At 41.4% G+C, this 21,049-nt stretch overlaps 1 protein-coding gene across 1 annotated transcript; it reads right to left on the bottom strand.

The window, feature by feature from the left end:
* Positions 1-1,280: 1,280 nt before the first annotated feature.
* Positions 1,281-17,027, bottom strand: LMO2 (LIM domain only 2). The gene is made up of 3 exons (XM_031941427.1): positions 16,377-17,027; positions 10,296-10,511; positions 1,281-2,317 (listed from the first exon to the last, which is right to left on the bottom strand). Exons 1-3 carry the CDS (start codon positions 16,415-16,417, stop codon positions 2,098-2,100), a joined length of 477 nt encoding a protein of 158 aa, XP_031797287.1. The 5' UTR covers positions 16,418-17,027; the 3' UTR covers positions 1,281-2,097.
* Positions 17,028-21,049: the final 4,022 nt, after the last annotated feature.

Genomic DNA, 21,049 nt, shown 5'->3' on the forward strand with positions numbered 1-21,049 from the left:
ATTATATATGTATATTTTGTGTATTTGAGTTTCTAAACCTTTTCTGTATCATCCATTTTTCATTCTCATTTCATTTTCATGTCATCTGCAGCTTTTGCAAAACTCCCCAAAGTTCCTATTTAATTTCTTATGTCAGCTTCTGATATTTTGAAATTGCATAAGGGAAAGTTGCGATATGAAAGGGCTAAGAGCAGCAGCTATGGCACAGCTATCTAGAAAAATCTTAGTTCAAATCCTGCCTCTGAACAAGTACCTACTGTGTCTCTGGAAAAGTGGATTAAGCTCTCTGCCCCAGGCAAGAGCAAGCGGTAATCAGAATTAATACTTCTTCAAACCAATTTCTCCAAACCAATGAAATTGTTTCCCTCCCTTGAATGTCAGCTCATAGAAGGCAGGAATTGTGGGAGGTTTTTGTTTGTTTTGGGAGGTAGGCTGGCACCTTCACAATGTCTGACACTCAGTAAGGGGTATTTAATGAATGTTTGATTGATTGAAATCACTGGTCCACATAAAAAAGAGGGAAAAATCCACATGTGCAAAAATGTTTGTAATAGCCCTTTTTATAGGGGCAAGGAACTGGAAACTAAGTGGGTGCCCTTCAGTTGGAGAATGGCTGAAAAAGTTATTGCATATGAATATAATGGAATATTATTGTTCTATAAGAAACGATCAGCAGGATGATTTTAGAAAAGCCTGGAAAAACTTAGAAGAACTGATGTTGAATGAATGATTAGAACCAAGAGAACATTGTACATGACAAGGTTATGTGAGGATCAACTGTTTTCAACAAAAACAATGAGGTGATTCAAGGCAATTCCAACAGACTTGTGATGGAGAGAGCCATCTGTGAATCACAGTCTAGTATTTTTGTCTTTTTTGTTGTTTGTTTGCTTTTTTTCCTTTCCCTTTTTCCCCCTTTGATCTGATTTTTCCTGCACAGCTGTGGAAATATGTTTAGAAGAATTGCACATTTAACTATATTGAATTACAATATTAACTATATTGAATTTAGAACACAACATTTTGCAAGGGTAAATGTTGAAAACTATCTTTGCATGTATTTTGAAAATTAAAAAGATATTATTATTATAAAAAGGAGAAATCACTGATCCATCAGATCCAAAATTTTTAAATTTACTTATCTATGTACATCTTCCTTCCTCCCCAGGAAACAAACTCCTTCATTTTTTTTGTCAGCATATTTCTTAGCACATAATAGGTACTGCTAATAAATGCAACGCAATTGTTACTTCAAACTAATATCATCCAAAGAAATGATACAGTGTCTCAGTCTGTCATTTTTATTAAATCTGCAGGGTTTTACTACACACAACAAATACTTTATTGATATAATCTAAGATAATAAAATAGTTGAACAACTCTGCTTAGATTTACATTTGTATAGAAACAATCTGTGAAATCCTTCACCTTGAACAGAGGTGTCTAAAAACAGTGGTTCACCAGCATTTTATCTATCTTTAGGGAAGTGGTGATTAAAACTGAAACATGTCCCCATGCAAACGTGTTTCCCATCCGTCCAAAGCCTAAGGCCTTGGGAAAATGGCCAAGAAAAAGGATGGTCACTTTTCTCTTTCTCTGTCCTCTCCCTGCGTGAAGCACATTGATCTAGAAACAGGATTACTGGAAATGCCCCAGGGAAGGAACAAAATCAACCAATTGCACTTTTTTCATTTGCAAATGTCAAAGTCAGGACAACTTTTTAGAAGGATAACTCACTATCTGCAGGTATGAGATCCCATTAGCCCATCATTATTTGCCCCCCACCCCACCACCCCACACCTCAGCTAATAATGTCAGTTATTACCAGTAGCCTTCTGCTAGAAATTCTCTCTAAGAGTCAGCATATTTGTCATGTTTAAATCTGCTTTCCTTGCTCCTGTGCAGCTCACTCTGATGCTATGCTGGACTGCCTGATAAGGGCCTATGGTTCCATCCCTAAAGAAATTGCCCCACCCCACCCCTCTTACCCAGAGTGCATAGCTCAGCGGTCCCCCCCTCCCCTCCCCATGCCCTCCCTATTGAGACTATTAATTTGTGTCATCAGCAAAACACTGGCCAGAGACTCTGGCCTCTTGCCTAGATCATCCCGTTGATTTTAGTCCATTCATAGATGTCCTGTTCACATACTATGTCTGAGTTGATGAGGAGATACCTGTCACCCACACAGAAGTGCTTCTGACAGGCAGCACATTTGAAACATTCCAGGTGGTACACTTTCTCCTTCACACGCATGGTCATCTCATAGGCCCGGATCCGCTTGTCACAGGAAGCACAGAGACCATCTTGGCCAAAAAGCCTGTGGGAAGGAGGGAAAAGTCCCCAAACAAATAACAATAAGGCGTTAAGGAGGCAAATGACAACTTAGTAAGTAAAGGTCTGGGGAGGGGTTAAGACAATCTTCTCAGAGAAGGCTGGGAGAACTCATTTGAAAGAGTGACCCGATCATCAATGTTCTTTCCTTTTTCTTAAAAAAAAAAAATGGAGATTACCTTCCCTCCCCATCCATATCAAAATTGTCATGGAGTCTCTTGTCTCCTTCTCACTTTAACGCTCTCTTATCTGTGAGAATCCTCATCTACTGTCCCAGACCTCTCTACCCTGGAGGAAAATATCTGCTACTGGCTCATACCAGGATGGCGACTTGCAATATTTTCTCCTCCATCTGGGAGCTCTGAAATTTGGCTCCAGTGTTCCTGAGAGTTTTAATTTGGGGATTTCTTTTAGGAGGTGATTGGTGGATTCTTGTTTCATTCCAAGATATAAGAGATTTAATGTGGTCATGAGAGACAGAGGCAGTTTGATGTAGTGGGGAGAGAGGGCAGAATTTGGGAGTAAGGAAAGATTTGGTTTAAATGCTTCGGAGATGATGTGAGCCTTAGTTTCTTTATCTGTAAAATGGGAATAACAAACACCCTCAGGGCTTATCTCAGTTTTGTTACATATCAAGTGAGGGAATGTAAACCTTAAAGAGCTATAGAAATATGAATATTTCCCTCATCACCCATTCAGTGGGGTTTGCACTTGAAAAAGAGAAAAATGTTCAGCCCAAAGGAATAAATCTCTAATCTGGAATAGTGGATGGGGGAAATAATTTTAGGTGGGAGTTGATGTGAAAGGATGTCTAAGATTGTATTTTACCAGAGGAAAAGATTGGTCCTGGTTCATCTCATGAATCACTTAATTCAATGTGAGAGTCACCTAATTCTGGTGAGGAATAAAAAGAAATTCAACAGAGAAAACCACCTTCAGTTAATCAGCTTTGTTTTTATAGAAGTGGGGGGGGGGGATCATCTTTCCAAATGATGTGAAAGAGCTGAATTGGGAAAGCTATTTTTCCTTGTCAGGAAATTCCTGTGGAAACATGTCCTTAGACATTTAAAAGAAGCTATACCATCTGCAGGTCAAATTCTGCTGGGATGAAAATTCCCTTGCTGTTAGTATCACTTATTTCAAGCCAATGTAGCAAAATTCCAATTGCCTCACTTCATAGAATATGGACTTGGAGCTGGAAGAAACCTCGGAGATCACCTATTATATTTTTCCCATTTTATAGATGAGAAAACCAAAACACATAAGTTAAATAACCAGCAACCTAAAATTACGAAGGCAGAAAGTAGTAGTATTAGGATTTGAATCCAATGCTCCTTTCAAGCACATCCTGCTAACTATGCCATCAAGTCAACAAGCATTTATTAAGTGCCTACTATGTGCGAGTGGCAGCTAGATGGTTCAATAAATAGAACACTGGGTCTGGAGTCAAGAAGACTTATCTTCATTGATTCAAATTCAGTCTGAGACACTAGCTGTGTGACCCTAGCCAGGTCACTTAATCCTATTTGTTTCAGCTTCCTTATCTGTAAAATGAGAAGGAAAGGGCAAACCATACCAATTTCTTAATCAAGAAAACCCTGAATGAGATCATAGAGACAGATAGAACTGAACAGCAAACAATCGTCTCTGCTCACAAGATGTACATAAATCAACTCTTCTGTAAATCTAAATCATAATTTCAATTCAATATTCATTCAAGTACCTTCTAGCTCCAAGACTCCCATTAGAATGTGAGCTCTTTGCCTTTCTGTAGCACTTAGCACAATGCCTGGCACATAGTCAGCTCCTAATAAAGGCTTGTTGACTCTTCTTGACTTGACTGTGTCAGACACTAGTGATACAAAAACATCGCCTGTCTTCAAGAAGCTTACATTGGACCAGGTTGCTAGGTCTTGGAGGAGCTCCCTATTGGACTGTTCCTCTGTGATGAATCTCTTTGTAAAGCAAAAGATATTCTGGTTAAAGAAATAAATACTCCCTAGTTTTAAAATTTGGCATTCAACGAGAGAAGATCCAAGAGGTCCCTTGGAATTCATTGCCATGGGACCTGACCTATATTAGCTTTTTAATCAAGAAATCTTGGTTGTGTCCCCAACTCCAACACTGTCTTACTGAATGACATTTAATAAGGCTTCGTTGAGAGGTTCAACTTACAGGAATAAAATTAGCTCCACAGTCCCTCTGGGCACTCCATTTTAGGAAGGACATGGATAAGCTGAAAAGTGCCCAAAGGGTATCCAGGATGGTAAAGGGACTTGAATTCATGCCATATGAAGTGGGGAAATTTAGCCTAGACCAAGAAAAAACTTAGAGAGAGAGGGAGGGGTGAGGGAGAAGGCCAGCTATATTTAAATATCTGAAAGATTGTCATATGGAAGAGGGAATAAACTGGTTCTGTTGAAGCCCAAAGTGCAGAACCAGGAGCCAGGGTCACAGAGTCAAATGCAGGCTTGTTGCCTGGGCAAAATAGAATTGGAGCCAATCTCTCATGAGGGTCTTTTTTTCCTCCTACATTTTATTATTATGTAGAATTTAGTAACATTCTTAAAGCATTTTATAGAACAAATATCCCAGGGAGTTCATTCTCTGCACATAACTCAAGCCTTAATTCATGGAGGCCTTCTAATAAATTGACCTGACATAAAGGTAGGCTGACAACCTTTTGGTTGTTTGGTCTATTTAGAGAATTCTTTTTCAGTTATGGGTTAGGCCCTTTTGACATTTGAGCTGTAGGAGTTTGTGAAACAATCACTCCCTTTCTCCTGTGCTATTTCTGCTTTTCCATGTATTATATGTGTATAAATATAAATACATGTAAATATTATTACAAATATGTTATATAAGTATATATACCTGTATTTATAAAATAAATATAAACAAGTAGGTATAGGCATTGTATGCATATGTATATACGTACGTATTGTATATATACATAAATACATATGTATGTCAATCATCATTAATGAAAAAAATTGGACATTTTGAGAGAACTAGCTTGAGTCACAATAACAGCCCAAAGCCACAGTGTGGCCCAATGGACATGGCTGAATCCATCTACTGGAGCCTCAGAAACTTGAGAAAAATTAAAAAGGTTTTCAGGAAATTTGGGGCAGATTCCAACAAGTAATAATAATCAAATCATTTTTTGCAGGGGCTGGAAAATTTTAAATGAGAATTATTCTCTTGTATCAGGAGTTCCATTCTCTATTCATCCATTTACCCCAAAATATTTTATTAAGTGACTAATGAGAAACAAATGTGGGGGAGGGTGCGAAGAGAGACAACAGCTCCCATCTGTTTCCCCATCCCAGGACTGGGCTCAATAGGGAGGGAAATATAAGGCAAGGAGTGAGTGAATGCCAGCCAGCTATTTCTGAAATGCTGCCTTAAATACCACTGAAGGTTTAACCCAGTGGTTCTCAAAGTATGGTCTAGAGAATCCTGGGGATTTCTGAAAGCCTTTTAGAGGATCTACAAATTCAAAAATAGTTTTTATTTCCAATATCTTAACAAAAACGCTTTGGAGAGATCCTCAATACTTTTTAATAGGATAAAGATACTGAAAACAAAAGTTTGAGAACCACTGGTTTAACCCAAAGAAGATTTTATAGGAGGCTAGTTCTAAAGTTGAGAGGGATTTGGGACATCACAAAACCTTTCCAATGTACCATACTGCCGGCACTCTTCTGGGTACTGCTGCAAATCACCACTGCTTCAAGGACAGGGTTCCTCTGCAGCAAGCGTTCTTAACTTTTAAACCCTGGGGGAGCCCACAGACCCTTTCAGGATGGGGATTTTTTTTTTAATTTAATGCTAAATCTGAGTTAGAAGTTAATGAAAAATAAAGATAATTTCCCCCCCCTGTCCAAATTTGTGAGCCCTTTGAAATCTCTCCAGGTTCAGAATATCTGTCCTAAAGGAAAGAATGACCAAGGCTCTTCCCAAGTGATCATTTTGTCATTTTCTAGATGCTCCTGCCTTTAACCAAACCCACCTCTGGGCCCATAAAGCAAAACCCAAGCTCAACAGTCTATGACTCTATTATCATCTCAGAAAGAAAATTAAATAGTTTCTCTTGCCTCTGTCAGGCAATGACTCTGCTTAAAGCTCTCAGTTGTTCATTTTAATGATGACAATTTAAATATTAAATGATGACTAGAAGAGCCTGCACTAACACACTGTTAATTAACATGTTACCTGGAAAAATAGGTGGGGGGGGGGAGAAATTATTTCATGTCACTGAGACACGAGTTAATTAACTTTGTGATCTCATAGCCTGTTTTTCCTCTCATTTTTCAAAATGGAAAATTAGAAAGCTCGTAACATAAACAACATTGGGTTTATTTTAAAGAATCCTATCAAATCAAACCAGGGGTGGGAGTGGAGAAACTTGACCTTCTGACCTCTTTCTCTATAGGAATCGCTTGAGATTCAGACAATTGTACAGAAACAGAACCAAAGATGCCAATGGAAATGATTTCTATTTGGACTTCCATCAGTGTTCTGGCAAGGAGGCTTAGGTTATGCTATTGTCGTTAGCTTGGAAGACACTTTTTTAGGTCTGATTGTTTGTTTTTTTTTTAATCTATCTTAGTGGCATGTTAGTGGTATAGTACAGCTATGGATACTGAGGAATACCCTGAGAATTGAGTGGGTAATAGGGTACCTATTATTGTTATTATTTACTTTACTAGTATGTATTATTTTTTTACTAATATGTTATTTTTTTTTTTTACTAGTAGAGCCAGTTTGATACTTAATGTCAGGTGAAGCTGAAGTTGATACTGAATTGAGTTATTTGATTTAATAGGTGGGTTTTAGAGTATTTAGGATCCCCACTCACAGTAGGATGTATCTCTATCATCTGAGTCTATTTTTCATTTTATCTTTAAAGTACCTCCCAAAGTACTTTTCCATACCTAGTAGGAGCTTAGTAAATGATTGCTAGTGAATATGGAGAAGCATGGAAAAACTTAAATGAACTGTTGCAAGGTGTAGTAAAGAGAACCAGGAAAATAAAATCATAATAATATGAGCTTTTAAGTTTACAAAGTGCTTATGACACTTGTAACATATATATATATATATATATATATATATATATATATATATATATATATATTTGAATTGATCCTCACAAAAACCCTATGAAGTAGATGATATTACTATTTACAATTTACAGATGGGAAAACCAAGGCTGAGAGAAGTTAAGCAATTTGTCCACAATCACCCAGCTAGTAAGCATCTAAGGCAAGTTTAAATTAAGGTCTTCTTGACAACAAATCTAACACTCTATCCTCTGCATTACTAGATAATGAGAACCGACAACTCTTAACTTGAGACCCCAATGGGTTTATGGACAGATTTCATTCCCTGAATGGGAAAAAAAAATTATTTTCACTAACTTTTGATTTTCTTTGTAATCATTTGTTTTATTTTACATATTTAAAATTAGGATTCTTAACTGGTTGTGTGATCCTGGGCAACTTATTTAACTCATAGTGCCTCAAAAGGAAGAACAAAAGAAGGAAAGGAGCAAGGAAGGAGAGAGGGAAGGAAGGAGGGAGGAAGAAAAGGGAAGGGAAGGAAGGAAGGATGAAGGAGGAAGCAAGGAAGGAAGGAAGATAGGAAGGAAGGGAAGGAGGGAGGGAGGGAAGGAAGGGAGGGAGGGAGGGAGGAAGGAAGAAACAAAACAAAGGGAGGAAAGGTTGAAGAAAGAAGAAAGGAAGAAATGAAGGAAGGAAGGAAGGAAGGAAGGAAGGAAGGAAGGAAGGAAGGAAGGAAGGAAGGGAGGGAGGGAGGGAGGAAAGAAGAGAGAGAGAGGAAGGAAGGGAGGGAGGGAGGGAAGAAGAGAGAGAGGGAGAGAGGGAGGGAGGGAGGGGGGGAAAGAGGAGAGGAGAGACAGACAGACACAGACACAGAGAGACAGGATTTTGAAGAGTGCATGGTTTTCCCTGGATTGCTACAAGAATCTATGATGCAAAATGGATAAGAACCCTAGACTTCAGCAATGTCAATAGAAAGAATGAAAAGGAAACTGAATATAGAGAAATCATAATGACCAAGCTTGGCCCCAGAGATGAGATATAATAAGGCACCACCCCTAATCCCCCTTCCCCCATGTTTTCTGTGCAGAGTGGAGGACTATGGTTGTAGAACATTACAGATAATATCAGCTCTTTTTCATATATTGGTTCATTTTATTGCACTGTTTTTTTTTCCCTCTTTTTAATTTTTCTTCTAAGGGATGGTTCTTTGAGAGAGGAAGAATATAGGGTTATACTGGGAAATTCAGGCTGTCTCCAAAATCCCAATGCCTTTTGAAAGCTATTTAAACTTCAAAGTGGCACTATTGCTTTTGAAATATCTCGCATAAAAACAAAATAGATCAATAAAAATCTGTTTTTCCAAAATAAATTCTTGTTGGATCATATCGTATTCCTGTGAAACATTTCACTGTTGTTCAGTTATTCAGTCTCTTTGTGATCCTTATTAAATAACTGACCCTCAATCCACCAGGACTTCATTAGGGGGCTGAAAAGAGAAGTATGTAATACTTTCTGGATTAAAAGATAAGCAATTTCCCCCATCACACTTATTTCGATTTTCTAAATGGAAAATATTTTGAGAACCTCAAGCAGCCAAGGTTACTACATGTCAACGGTGTTTTCCTTGGTTAGGCAGCCTACTCATGGTTGCCTTCTCTTGGGTTCTCTGCCCCAGGGAGATGGCAGTATCAACACACTCTTGACCAGATCTAACATCGGAGGACATGGAGCCTCCTCTGGAGCAGCTCGAAAGCTGGAAAGCTGGGGATCTTCCCACCAAGAGTTGCTACTTGTAGGGCAATCAGCAAACATCTTCGGAGAAATGTGGGATTGCCTTTCTGGTCCACAGCACAGGGGACCTGCTGCTTTGGGCCATCAGGGCCCCAAACCACCTGAGCTCCGATCCTCCTGGGTGATGGAGACTTAGGTAAATTCACTTTTCGTTGCTTTTTCTTTTCTATTCATAAAAATAAGGAGGATGTTATAGCCAGAAGGCTGCATTTGGAGATGGATGGCCCCATGTGAATCATTGCTCTGTTATAGATTACTCTCTGTGATCTTGGATGGGTCATTTTCCTCCCAATGAGTTTCACCTTCAGTACAGAATGAGGAAGTTGGATTAGATGACCCCAAAAGTACCTCCATTTGGAGCAGGTTTTTTTAATCTTTGGGGAGTGGGTATCTTTGGACCCTTTAAGGCTGTCCTGCAAAGTCTTCTCAGAATGTTTGTTTTTCAATACACTAAAAAAAAAAAACCCTAAATCTGGCCTAAAATGCAGAGGATTGCAAAGGAAACCTAAAGATTAGTGAAAAAACATATATACATATATAGAAAGTACTCTGAAGGTGCTTCAGATACTTAAGATACTAATATTACTCCCTCGTGATAGCAGCACCATCACAGACATTATATAGATGTTTAAGGTTTACCAATATATTATTATATATATATTATATATAATATTTGAGACATGAAAGTGCCAGTTATTATCATACTCATTTTTTAGATGAGTAAACTGAGGCTCAGAGATTTGCCATAGCTACATAGTATCTGAAATGGGATTCGAACCCACATCTCAATTACTGCAAAATTATTGTTCTACCTCCCTTTGGACATCTTCCTGAAGGTCAGATGGAAGAACTCTGTCAAGCAACAGGAACTTTTGTGACACTAACGTGAAACATTTTTAGACCCTCTTCTTGTATTTAACCTTTGGGGATCAGATTGCACAGTTGGACTTTATTATTAGCCCACAAAAGAAGTCAGGTTATTGGATGTCTGGGAGACACAGATTCACTGAAGTCCTGGCAGTCCACCGGGCAAATCTGAAGAAGAAGAGGAAGAGGAGGAGGAAGAAGAGGAAAAAAATTGGCTTTCAGGCCACAGAGCCCTACCTGAGGTAGTCTCTCCTGCAGAGCTTTCGGCCCAGCTTGTAGTACAAACGACGCCCCACTTCCCCCAGACGGCACCCGCAAAGGTCACAGCTGAGGCAGTCCTCATGCCAGTACTGATCGATGGCCTTTAAGAAGTACCGGTCTCCTATGTTTTGCTGGCAGCCACCACATGTCAGCAGAGATGGTGGGATCTGCAGCACCTCGTCCACTGGTTCCCTAGAATGGATGAATGTAATTTGTGAAAAGCATACTTAAAAAAAAAAAAAAAAAACTTACCCAAACTGTTTATTTCTAGCAACAAAGTGCAAAACGTTTGCATTTTCTGGAAGAAATTTATATTTGGCTTCCAATCGGCCCTGTAATTGACCAAGAAAATCCGGTCATACATGGAGGAAGAGCAGACAATTCAAATTTAACAAATTTGAATATGTTCAAAAAAATGGAAAGAAATTGAGTGAAAAATAATTACAGAGAACTGTTTGTCATTAATTAGCACATTCTTAAAAGCTTAGCCAAAAGCTAACTAAAAAATAAAACCCCCTTAATGAAACATAAAGTGACTACCTATGTATGAACAATAATAATTTCATGGTGAAACATGGTTGAGGATAATGATGTTAAAAACAAAACAATCTGAGTGTGAGATTTGAACAGGAATCACACAAACTGAAAGCTTCAGCAGATCCAGAGTGAGAATTCTTTCTGTAACCTTTGTCTTCTAAATGATTACATTATTATCACCAAGTCAGGTAAAAAACATTTCAGATGCTCTATTTTATTTTTGCAAAGGAAACTTTGCATAGTCCCCTCAGTTTGTTCAGCCGTTTCCCTATTGATGGGCATCTCCTCCATGTCCAAGTCCAATTTTCTGCATAAAAAGAAACTATAAATATTTTTATACGTGTGAGTCCTTTCCCCCTTTTTAAAATCTCTTTGGATTACAGTGGTATTGCTAGCTAAAAGGGTATGCACTGTTTTATAGCCCTTTGGGCATAGTGTGAATAGCATACTGGCTCTGCCCCTCTGAAACCAGCAGTGGCTGATTGATTTGCCTGATGTGGGAACCATTTCCAGGATGAGCAGAATTTCCCCCAAGGACAATTCACGGGGACTTAAGAGTGTTTTTCAAGTGAGTCTAATGGGAATGGATAGGGCAGTCTGGATACATCTCACCTCCATTGGATTGACCACACCACTAATGAGATCCATTTAAGTGTTAAGTATTGGAGTATTCAAGAGAAAAGGCTGGGAAACACACTCCTTGGTAAACTGGCAGGGGAGATCTAGAATCTTTCGTGTGTTTAATTTGGAAAGTTGGAAGGAGTTACACATTAAACCAAGAGCAAGCCCTGGGAAAATGACCAAACAGCACCTTTGGCAACACTGGTGGCACTCAAATTTTGCCCACCATCTGCGCTTCCCTACTTTTTTCCAACTCCTTTTCCTGTACCTCTCTCCTCTCCTCCTTCTCTCTTACTCTCCTTCTTTACCTTATTCCTACCCTAAGTATACAAGGGGCATCCATAGACACTGGTACAAATGGATAACACTCAACCAAGACTCCTCTCATCAAAGTGGAAAGGAAATAATCCAAGAGTTCTTATATTAATGAAGAAACTGAAAACCTAAGAGGTTAGTCACACAGTTAGTTAATGTCAAAGAAGGGCTTGGACCCCAGACTCTCCAATTCCAAATCCAGCACTCTAGCCATTGAATTAGTCTAAAAAGGGGTGATAGAGTAACCTAACCACAGAAGACAGTAAAAATCGCAAAATGCCTTAATAATTAAATGGCCCAATACTGTGGTAGATGGAGAAAGAAAGAGAAGATGAGATAACAAAATGCTGCTTTCTTCTTTCATATCCAAAACTGTATTACTCTTGCTTTCATCTACTGCCACTTAGCCATCCACCTTCCCAAATGAGATATTTGTCAGGCATTTAGTACAGTGTTTGGGATAGCATACCCGTAAAGCACTTAGTATAGCTTCTGGCACATAGTAGGCACTTACTTAAATGCTGGTTCCTATATTTAACAAGCCCCATTTGAATTTACAAATACCATGCCAACATTTTCAAAGCATTATCATCTCTTGAAATTAGCTTATATCTGTTGCTCTGCATACATTATTGTATTTCAACTCACCAGATAGAAAAGGAAGGGCTTCTTTTGTTTGTTTGTTTTCATTTGAATCCCCAGAGACATAGGTCGGTGTTGAGCCACTAGTGAGTGCCCCATAAATGTTGCATTGAAGATTACCAACTAATCAACAAGTATTTATTAGGGGTCTACTATGCGCCAGAAGTACCTTTGAGAACAAAGTTGGTCTATTCTAGGAAAAAGTGTTGAGTTGCTGGTACTACTAGACAAGAGAGTAGTCGTGGTCTATTAAACACATGCTTGTTGACATGACCTCTTTACAGATGTTTTTTAGCCAGCTAATGAGTGTTCTCTGGACCCTCTCTGGAGCCCAAATCACATTTTAAAAAACCCATTAAGCTTTTAAAATAGGCTCAGTTTGTAACTGCCCAATTCCCAAAGTGAATTCTCCTCTACTTACTTAAGGAGGCTAATCTCCGTCTCCCAGTTTTGTGGACCAACCATTCTGTGTCCCAGTTTGTCCAAGCATAAAATGTGTTTAGGGGCATGTGTATGTCTGTCCCCAGGAGTGTATATTATTCTGAAAGTGCCCACCCGGCATACAGTGAAATGCTTACATTAAACAGCTGTAAACAGCATAGAACGTCACAAGAGCACATCAATCTGAAACCTAGGACAGTTAAAAAAAAACAAACACCAAAAATAATTCTTAAAATGGTTTTAAGAAGCCATGGCAGCTGAACACTGCTGTTTTTCTTTGTTTTTTGCAGAGGTGAATGATAGTAATTTAGTATGAGGGCTTTTTACTTCCCCTTTCCTGAAGAAGTTATTAATATTCCAGATGTTTTCATCCAGATGTCTCCAGTACTTAGCACAGTTCCTGGCAATAATAGACACTTAATAAACGTTTGCTGATTGATTTTTGCAGCCATCGACACAGAATCCCCTCTCACCTCTTCCTTTTAGGGGAGGGGGGGGCTTCCAAGATGTATGTGACACCTTTTAAACCTGTCTCTCTGAATGGCTGAGGATGATACTGTCACCCAATCAACTATGAAAGAGAAGAATTCATGCTCAGCTGATGCCAACTGACTGGAATGAAAATGGAATTGCCTTTAGATTGCTTACAGTGAGGCAGTGGGGTCCAGGGGATGGAAGAATGGACAGGAGATCCCATGGTTATTATGCCATATATTAAATGCCAACCTCTTGAGCAGTTCAACCACCCAGAATGGTAAAAATTTGAAAGCGTTAAGGAAAGGTGGGGAGAGGAAGAGAGGGAAGGTATATAATGCTCCCCCCAAAAAATGTTTATTAAATGTCTATTAAGTCCAAGGCAGCCTGGCTTAATGGATAGAGTAAGGAAGATTGTCCAGCCTCTGACACTTAGGTACTGGTTGTATGGCCCTGGGCAAGTAACTTTTGGGGTTCTGAGGCAGACTCTAGGAATATAAACTGGAAAGCAGGTGCCCCTTTGCTCTAAGAGAGGGATTTTCATCACTGGGAATTCTTTATGCAAAGGAAATCCTAAATCTGACAAGAAAAAAAAATGATAATAAATTAAAAATAAAAAATAAAGGAAAATTAAAAAAAATATATACAGCAGTGTATATTGTGAGTTAGGGATACAGAATAGCATAGGAAAAACTGCCTCTGCCTTTCAGAAGCTTACTTGTAATTAATTGTCGCAGCTCAAGCAAGCTGAGAAGGCTTTTATCTATCTGCAGCATGGGGAAGTTGCCACAAATGACCCAATCTCCTGTAAGTATGGAGTTAAATATCTTAGAAGAAAGTGGTCTACATTTTCAAATGTTAAGCAAAAGCAAGTATTAAGATGGCCTGAGATAAGATAGCCTCGGACAGGATGAGATATTATCCCACCATCTATCTCACAGAGTTCTTACTGTAATTGGTGTTATAATAGCTCATTATCCACAGTCAGAGTTCTGTTTAGCGAGAATTCCAAGGCAATGACTAAGTGGGAGCACCCCCAAATGAATATTTTAAATGCTCCCAGAGTGTTTTCAGGCTTCTACACAGCAAGTGGCCAATTATGGCTACTGGCCCCTTTTCTAGCTCAAAAACCTAACCTGGATTTCTTGGATCATTTCTGGAGGTTTTCTATTTGTTTGCTTTTTAAAATTCTGATCAACGCCACCCAGGACACATGTGTTGACTTGGACTGCCCCTTTGGGAGCTGGAGGGGGGGGGGGAATCACCCAGGGAATAGAGTCAGTCAGCCACATTTACACCATAGCGAAGGTGTCAGGTTTTCAATCTTTGTCTAGAGCACAAAGTTTCCAAAGAACAAATATCTAATATTTATCCTTGAGAAAACCGATCCCTCCCAATTTATCGGCTAATAAAAGAGCTAGTGAATGAAGGGCTTACTGACCTCCGTGACATTAGGTGTCAATTGACAAACCTACAGTATTCTGCTCTGCAATCTTTCTTTATGGTCTTTTGCACACAGCAGGGACTTAATACATGTTTGTTGAGTTGAATTGATCACGGGAAGGAAAAAACCCAACTGCAGAGTATTCTTGGGCCAAGATGTACTTTGAGATTTTCCTAAGAGTCAACAACCCATTAAATGCATCAAGGAGACCTAATTTCTATTTCTAAGTATAGATTTACCCCCCATCCCTACCCCACCCCTCCAGGGGGGATTTATCTGAAGAAAACGATCACAACCCTCTCTACTTTGGAACTCAAGGTCCTGATCTTCAAAACTGCAGTTGTGATATTTATACTCTTATGCTATTAGGAGGCCTTCCGGTGTTTTATGAGACTAGCAATGGGCTTTTTAGCTCCTCAGTCTCAGGATAGGGCCCAGGTAAACAAACAATGTGGATGAAAACTGAAGGGGGAAATACTTCAGGCAGGAAAGTCCAATTTTTTCAAAGAGCTCCGAGAAATGAAAAAGGAAAACAAAAGCCTTCGGAAAGCACAAGTGGATCGCCCATTAACTAACCCCTTCAGTGATGTGTAAGGAATCCTCTCAACAGATTAGCCTGTGTGGGCTTCAAGGGAGTAAAAAAAAAAGTCTCCAAAGCTGACAGCTAATACAGTTTTTAATCAGTTTAAGGAAAAAGAGTTTTTCCCCTCTCACACAGATCATCCCAATGCTCTCTTATCTCCCCTGCCCCCCAAACACAAGCCCAGTATTGAAAGCAGAAGCTTTGAAGACACCCCAGCGTTTTAAGACACCTCTGGCCTCTCGGAGCCTGTAGACGTCAGAGATAGCCTATTAACCTCTAGCTTTCTAAAGAGCCCAGAGAGGCAGTCCAGAGAGATTTCTAACCCCATTCACGCCTCTCAAAGCGTCCCCTTCCTCCTGCAGCGGGGGAAGAGAGGAGCAAGCTTTGGGACCCAATCGGAATCACACGATTTCCAGGGGAAAGGGAGAAAGAGGAGAGGTGCAGGACAGGGGAAAGGGAGGCGGGAGCCGTTCCCCAACTCCCGGAGCCTCCGTGCCCTCTTCCACCTGCACGCCAAGCCCGGCTGAGCTCGGCTCAAAGTTTGCCCGCCACTCCCCGCGCCCGGAACAAGTACAAGTTTAGCATCGGTCCGTTCTTGACCTTCGGCTCGGTTCGGACTGAGCCCGGCGTGGGGCAGCGGAACCCTCAGCCAGAACCTCAGCCCCGGCTCCTCTCCCCACTCTCACCCCGCCCCGCCGAGGGAGACCTACCCATTCCGCTGGGGGTTCCTATTCCTCCGGGGACAGGGTCACCCGAGCGAGTGGGACCCTCCCCACTGGGGGGTTGTGGGGGAGGGGAAAGGGGAGCGAGCCCATTGGGAGAGCAAGTGCCGGCGGGCGCTTAGCTGGCGATCACCGGGAGCCCCTCTGGGATCAAGCCTCTCCCTCCCGGTCCCCGCGGGGTACGAGAGGTCCTAGCCTCAGCGCCTCCATCCATGCCGGCGCCCCCCACCCCCACCCTCTGGACCGCTCGAAAGCTGGAGGATGGAGCGGCCACTTACTCGGACGGGTCCAGGCTCTTCCTCTCGATGGCCGAGGACATTGGCGAAGGGGGTGGCGCGCTGCTGGGGGTGGGGATGGGGGGGCTTCCTTTGTCGCGCAGGGCCGGGCGGGCGGCTCGGCACCCCCTCGGGTCCCGGTCCTGGTCCTCCTCCTGCCCCTCCTCGGGCAACACCGCCGCGGAGGCTGCTCACCGGCTGACTCTCCCCTCCGCCCTCAATGACATTCACGGGCTCCCTCGCAGCGTCGGGGAAAGAGAGCGAGCGCAGGCGAATCCCCCGGGGTGGGAGAGCGGGGGGAGGTCAGGCTGGGTGCGGGGCCGGGACGGGATGGGACGGGGTGAGGGGCTCGCTCCGCCTGCCTGCCCGCCGGGGCCCCCCGCGCAGCTCCACTCTGCTCCGGCTCCGGGACTTAACCCTCCATCCCGGGCAGCGTCGCCTGCTCCTGTCCCTCCCGGCTCGGGCTGCTGCTGCTGCGGCTGCGGCTGCCTCGGCTCGGGCTCCCTCCTGTCCCCGCTGCGGCTCCGGCTCCGGCTCCTGTCCCCGTCCCCGTCCCCGCCGCGAACCTGTGCCCAGGAGTCCCCCGCACACCTTGGGTTCAGGCTTTCGGAGCGCGCGTGTGTGATGGGGCGGGCTGGAGCGAGGGAGAAGGAGGAGGAGGAGGAGGAGGAGGAAGGGAGGAGAGAGGGGGCGGGTCGAGGGGGTGTGCGTGTCTCCCCCCTCTCTCTGAAATGTCTATTTTTTGCTCAGCCTCCCTCTGTCTCTGGTTTCATTTCCTTTTTCCTGATCACGATTCAAATACAATGGAAGGAAATCACATTTAAAGAGACAGCTGCCCGTTTTATTTCTTTTCTTTTCCTTTTTCCCTTTAAAAAAAAAAAAAAAAAAACCGGGCTCCTGGGGGATTAGCAATCCAAACAGCAGCGGCAGCACGACTGACTTGGCTTCTTAAAGGGGCCAATGCCGGGGCTGGGGGGCTGGCTGGGCGTTGCGTCGCGCTCCCCTCCGGGGGCGGAGGTGGCCTGAACTACCTCAAAATTATCCTTGGGGAATGGTCTTCACTCGCCCCTCCCGCTTTCCCTTTTCTCAACTAGGGCTGAAAGTAAACGGGCTTGCCCCGGACAAGGAAATGTAAAATAAGCATGTGCACAAGCGGGACCACTCTTGGCATCCCGGATTTAGACTGGCGAGGGACCCCAGGGGTGGTCTGTCCTCAATCCCTTCATTTTGCAGAGAGACGGAGGGATTCCCTCAAAGTTACAAATGAAGTAACATACATGGGATCCACTGAGGCAGGGAAAGATGCAACGGAAAGTGCCGAAGTCTTTGGCGGGGACCATAAATCAAAGGCGTGGAGGTGGGAGAATGCATGATGTCTGCTTAGAGGAGAAGGCAAGTCAAACGATCCAGAAGCTCGAAATAGATTAAAATCTAATTGGGAGACGTTTACCAAGCCAGAAAAAAAAAAAAAAGAAATAGAACAGAGCCTGGATGATGTTAATTTGTGGTTTTCTTAGTCAATATGTGGCCTGCAGGAATCTGTTTCTATGAAGAGGGCAATAGCCTGGGTCTGGAAGACTTAGGACCAAATTCTCCCTTGGTGTAATAATTTTCCTGAACTCCATTTTCCTCTAGTGTAAAATGATTTGGATTTGAATTGGATTTCAGGTCAAGATTTATGACCCCCTGATCTCTAAAATACAAGAGCCTCCTGAATGGTCTTTTCCCTCTCTTAGATCTTTCTAAAGCACAAGTCTCACCATGTTACTTCTCAGGTCAAGAAACTTAAGTGGTCCAGTTCATTTTATAGATGTTCAGAAAACTGAGGCAAAAAAAAGGCTATGACTTGTCCAGGATGGAGGTGATCTGAGGTCAGATTTGAACTCATCTTCCTGACTCCAGGTCTGACATTCTTTCCGGTGCACCACCTAGCTGCCCTATTCTATGCCTCCTCAAACAAGGTTGTATTTATATATGTGGGTATAGATAGGATCGGAGCTCTTCGAGGGCTGGGCCTCCCAAAGACTTTTTGTCTTTGTATCATTAAGGCCTTTATGGAAAATAAATAAAATATTAATAAATGCTTGACACTTTGAGCAAAGTAGGAGCTTAATAAATGTTTGATTCTTTGAGCAAAATAGGAGCTTAACAAATGCTTGATACTTTGAGCCAAGTAGGAGCTTAATAAATGTTTGTAATGTTGAATTGGATTGGAGCAAGGAGCTGGACTGAAAATTTGATAAAATTCCCCTTCTAAGACTGGGTAGCTGATTTCTCTTTCCTTTCCCTTGATCTGGAAGGATCTTGTGAGGAAGCTACATCTTAAACAAAAACTTTATATTAATGTGAACTGTTATCATGGTACCCCAAGTGATGGGAGAGACAGTGGTGGGCATGGGCTTTGGGGCTGGAGGCTCTGGGTTCAAATCTTATTTTTGACCTTTCCTATCTATGTGACTCTGAATGTGGGACCTCAGTTTAGTCATTTGCCAAATGAGGGACTTAGGTTCATTGAGTTCTGCAGCTCCTTCCCCCTTTGGCTTTAAAATCTATAGCATAATTTCTAGTCGTGAAGTTTATTTATAAGGAGTACAGATCACAGGAAGGGGATGGGATGGGATTAGGGATGGAAAGGAGACTTTGTTCAGGTATTGGGGATGGGCCAGCTGCTAGGGACCACCAACCAACGGAGATGGGGAAGGGATGTGTCCTCAGAGCCTCATACTCCTAGTGCTTGTCTCCTGCTTGAAAATGCTAAACCGATCTAGTGGTTAAATTTGTTCACTTATAAATAGCCAGTAAATAACTGTGCAAATAAACCGCCCTGAATTAATGATAAGTAATAACAGGAAGATTCTTTGCCTTTCCCCCCCAGGCATCCGGAAGAAGCCAAATGAGATGTTTTGATTTTCTGGTTATTTCACATTCACCTACAAAAGTAGAAATAGGAACGGCAGGGCAAGGGGATTCATATTTACCAAGTACTTCATTTCCACAGAACTCAAATTGCCTTCGAAATAGACTCATTAAAAAGTATTTTTAAACTTTTTAAAAACAGTGGGGCTTAGTAGAGTGCAGAATGAGGGCTCTGCTATTCACTAACATCAGAGAAGTAGCTCCTTATCCTTGGGCTTCAGTTTGTTCATCTGTAAAATGGATTAAACGTATTCTATGTTCCCATGTCAGAAATCATGCTGGAGATCTCTAGTTCCTTCCAAACCTAAATTCATGATTTCTGACAGGGGCACAGAATAGAAAATTTAAAGGGACCTCAAATTGTAGTTAAGCCAATTTTATCAATTTACAGATTAGGAAACTGAGGCCTAGAGCTAGATTTCAAGGCCAGGTATTCTTATAAATCCCATGTCATCCCAATTCACATTCATTTTTTAGGAGGATAGAAATTCAGGGAAGAACATGCTGTTCTTTTAAAAATAATTCTTCTCATATTTTTTGTTTTAAAATTACTTTTATTTCTGTATACAGCTCTCATTGTTCTTTTATCCACTAAGCCATCCATTATAACAGAGAATTTAAAATGAAAGAGAAAAAAAAATCATTATCTTGTTGGTACCTATTTGTTTGCTTCCTCCTCCCCCCATTCTCTTCAGATTGTAAACTCCTCGAGCGCTAGCATTATCTTTTGCCTTCTTTCTGACCCCAGTGCTTAACACAGTGCCTTGGCACACAGTAGGTGCTTAATAAATGCTTACTGACCCTATGGTCATGGAATTGACCACAAGTCAATTCCAAAGTTAATTTCACTGGTTATGGAACAAAGGAATCAAATGTTTATACCTTCAGGGCTGTGAGTCCCAAGGCCAATGCCCACTACAATGTCAAGATTGGATATATAATGCACATTTTTATTCCTCCTATGATTCTCTGACCTTCTTTCTTTAAGAACTGAGTCCCTGACAATATGAACTAAAAGTATTTTTCTGGAGTCAGGAGGCAGCCAAAGGAGCCACTCTGTGTCCACACCCTTCACTATATATATTTAAGTTATTAATATAAAAAGACATTCTTGTGCCCAGACACTTCCTTTTAATGGGAAAGCCTCCCAGACTTTCTCAGGCAGCCTGAATTATGCGATAAATATTTAATGTCATACATAATCACTGTACAATCAGGAAGGAGAATAAAAGGAGAATAAAATTCACAGGGGTCCAGGTCCTAACTGTTTTATAATTCAGAGGATTGGAGAGATTGGGAAGTTAATTTCAAAGTGAAGTGAGGATTAAAATAAAAGCTTTCACAATTTCCTTAAGAAAATAAATCCTTTAAAAAAAATCATGAACAAGCTAAGAATTTTTTAAAAAGAATTTTACAATAACATATTAATGTTTATTATCTCTAAGGACAAAAGAGGATGTTTGCATTTCTTTGCTTTAATTAAGTCTGATAACAAGCTTGTTATTGGTTTACATGCTCTAATTCTGAATTGGGGCAAGTATCAGTCCAAAAATAAATAGATCTTTGGATTCCAGAACGTAAGATCTTCCAGATGGGAACATCATGACCAACTATTTTTTTCCCCCTTAAAGTTTGCTTTTACCAGTATGCTTTCTGTTGTAATCTAAGTGTGCAAAGGAAAGACAGAGACAGAGAGACAAACACACACACACACACACACACACACACACACACACACACACACAGTGTCAGAGATAGAG

This window comes from Sarcophilus harrisii, chromosome 6, assembly GCF_902635505.1.
Source record: "Sarcophilus harrisii chromosome 6, mSarHar1.11, whole genome shotgun sequence".
Classification (NCBI taxonomy): Eukaryota; Metazoa; Chordata; class Mammalia; order Dasyuromorphia; family Dasyuridae; genus Sarcophilus; species Sarcophilus harrisii.

Excerpts from the sequence above, each read along its gene's own strand:
- LMO2 (XM_031941427.1), bottom strand. The coding sequence starts at position 16,417 with ATGTCCTCGGCCATCGAGAGGAAGAGCCTGGACCCGTCCGA. Across the intron at positions 10,512-16,376 it reads AAGAGCCTGGACCCGTCCGA|GGAACCAGTGGACGAGGTGC; the intron begins GTAAGTGGCCGC and ends CATCCATTCTAG. Across the intron at positions 2,318-10,295 it reads TGCAGGAGAGACTACCTCAG|GCTTTTTGGCCAAGATGGTC; the intron begins GTAGGGCTCTGT and ends TCCTTCCCACAG.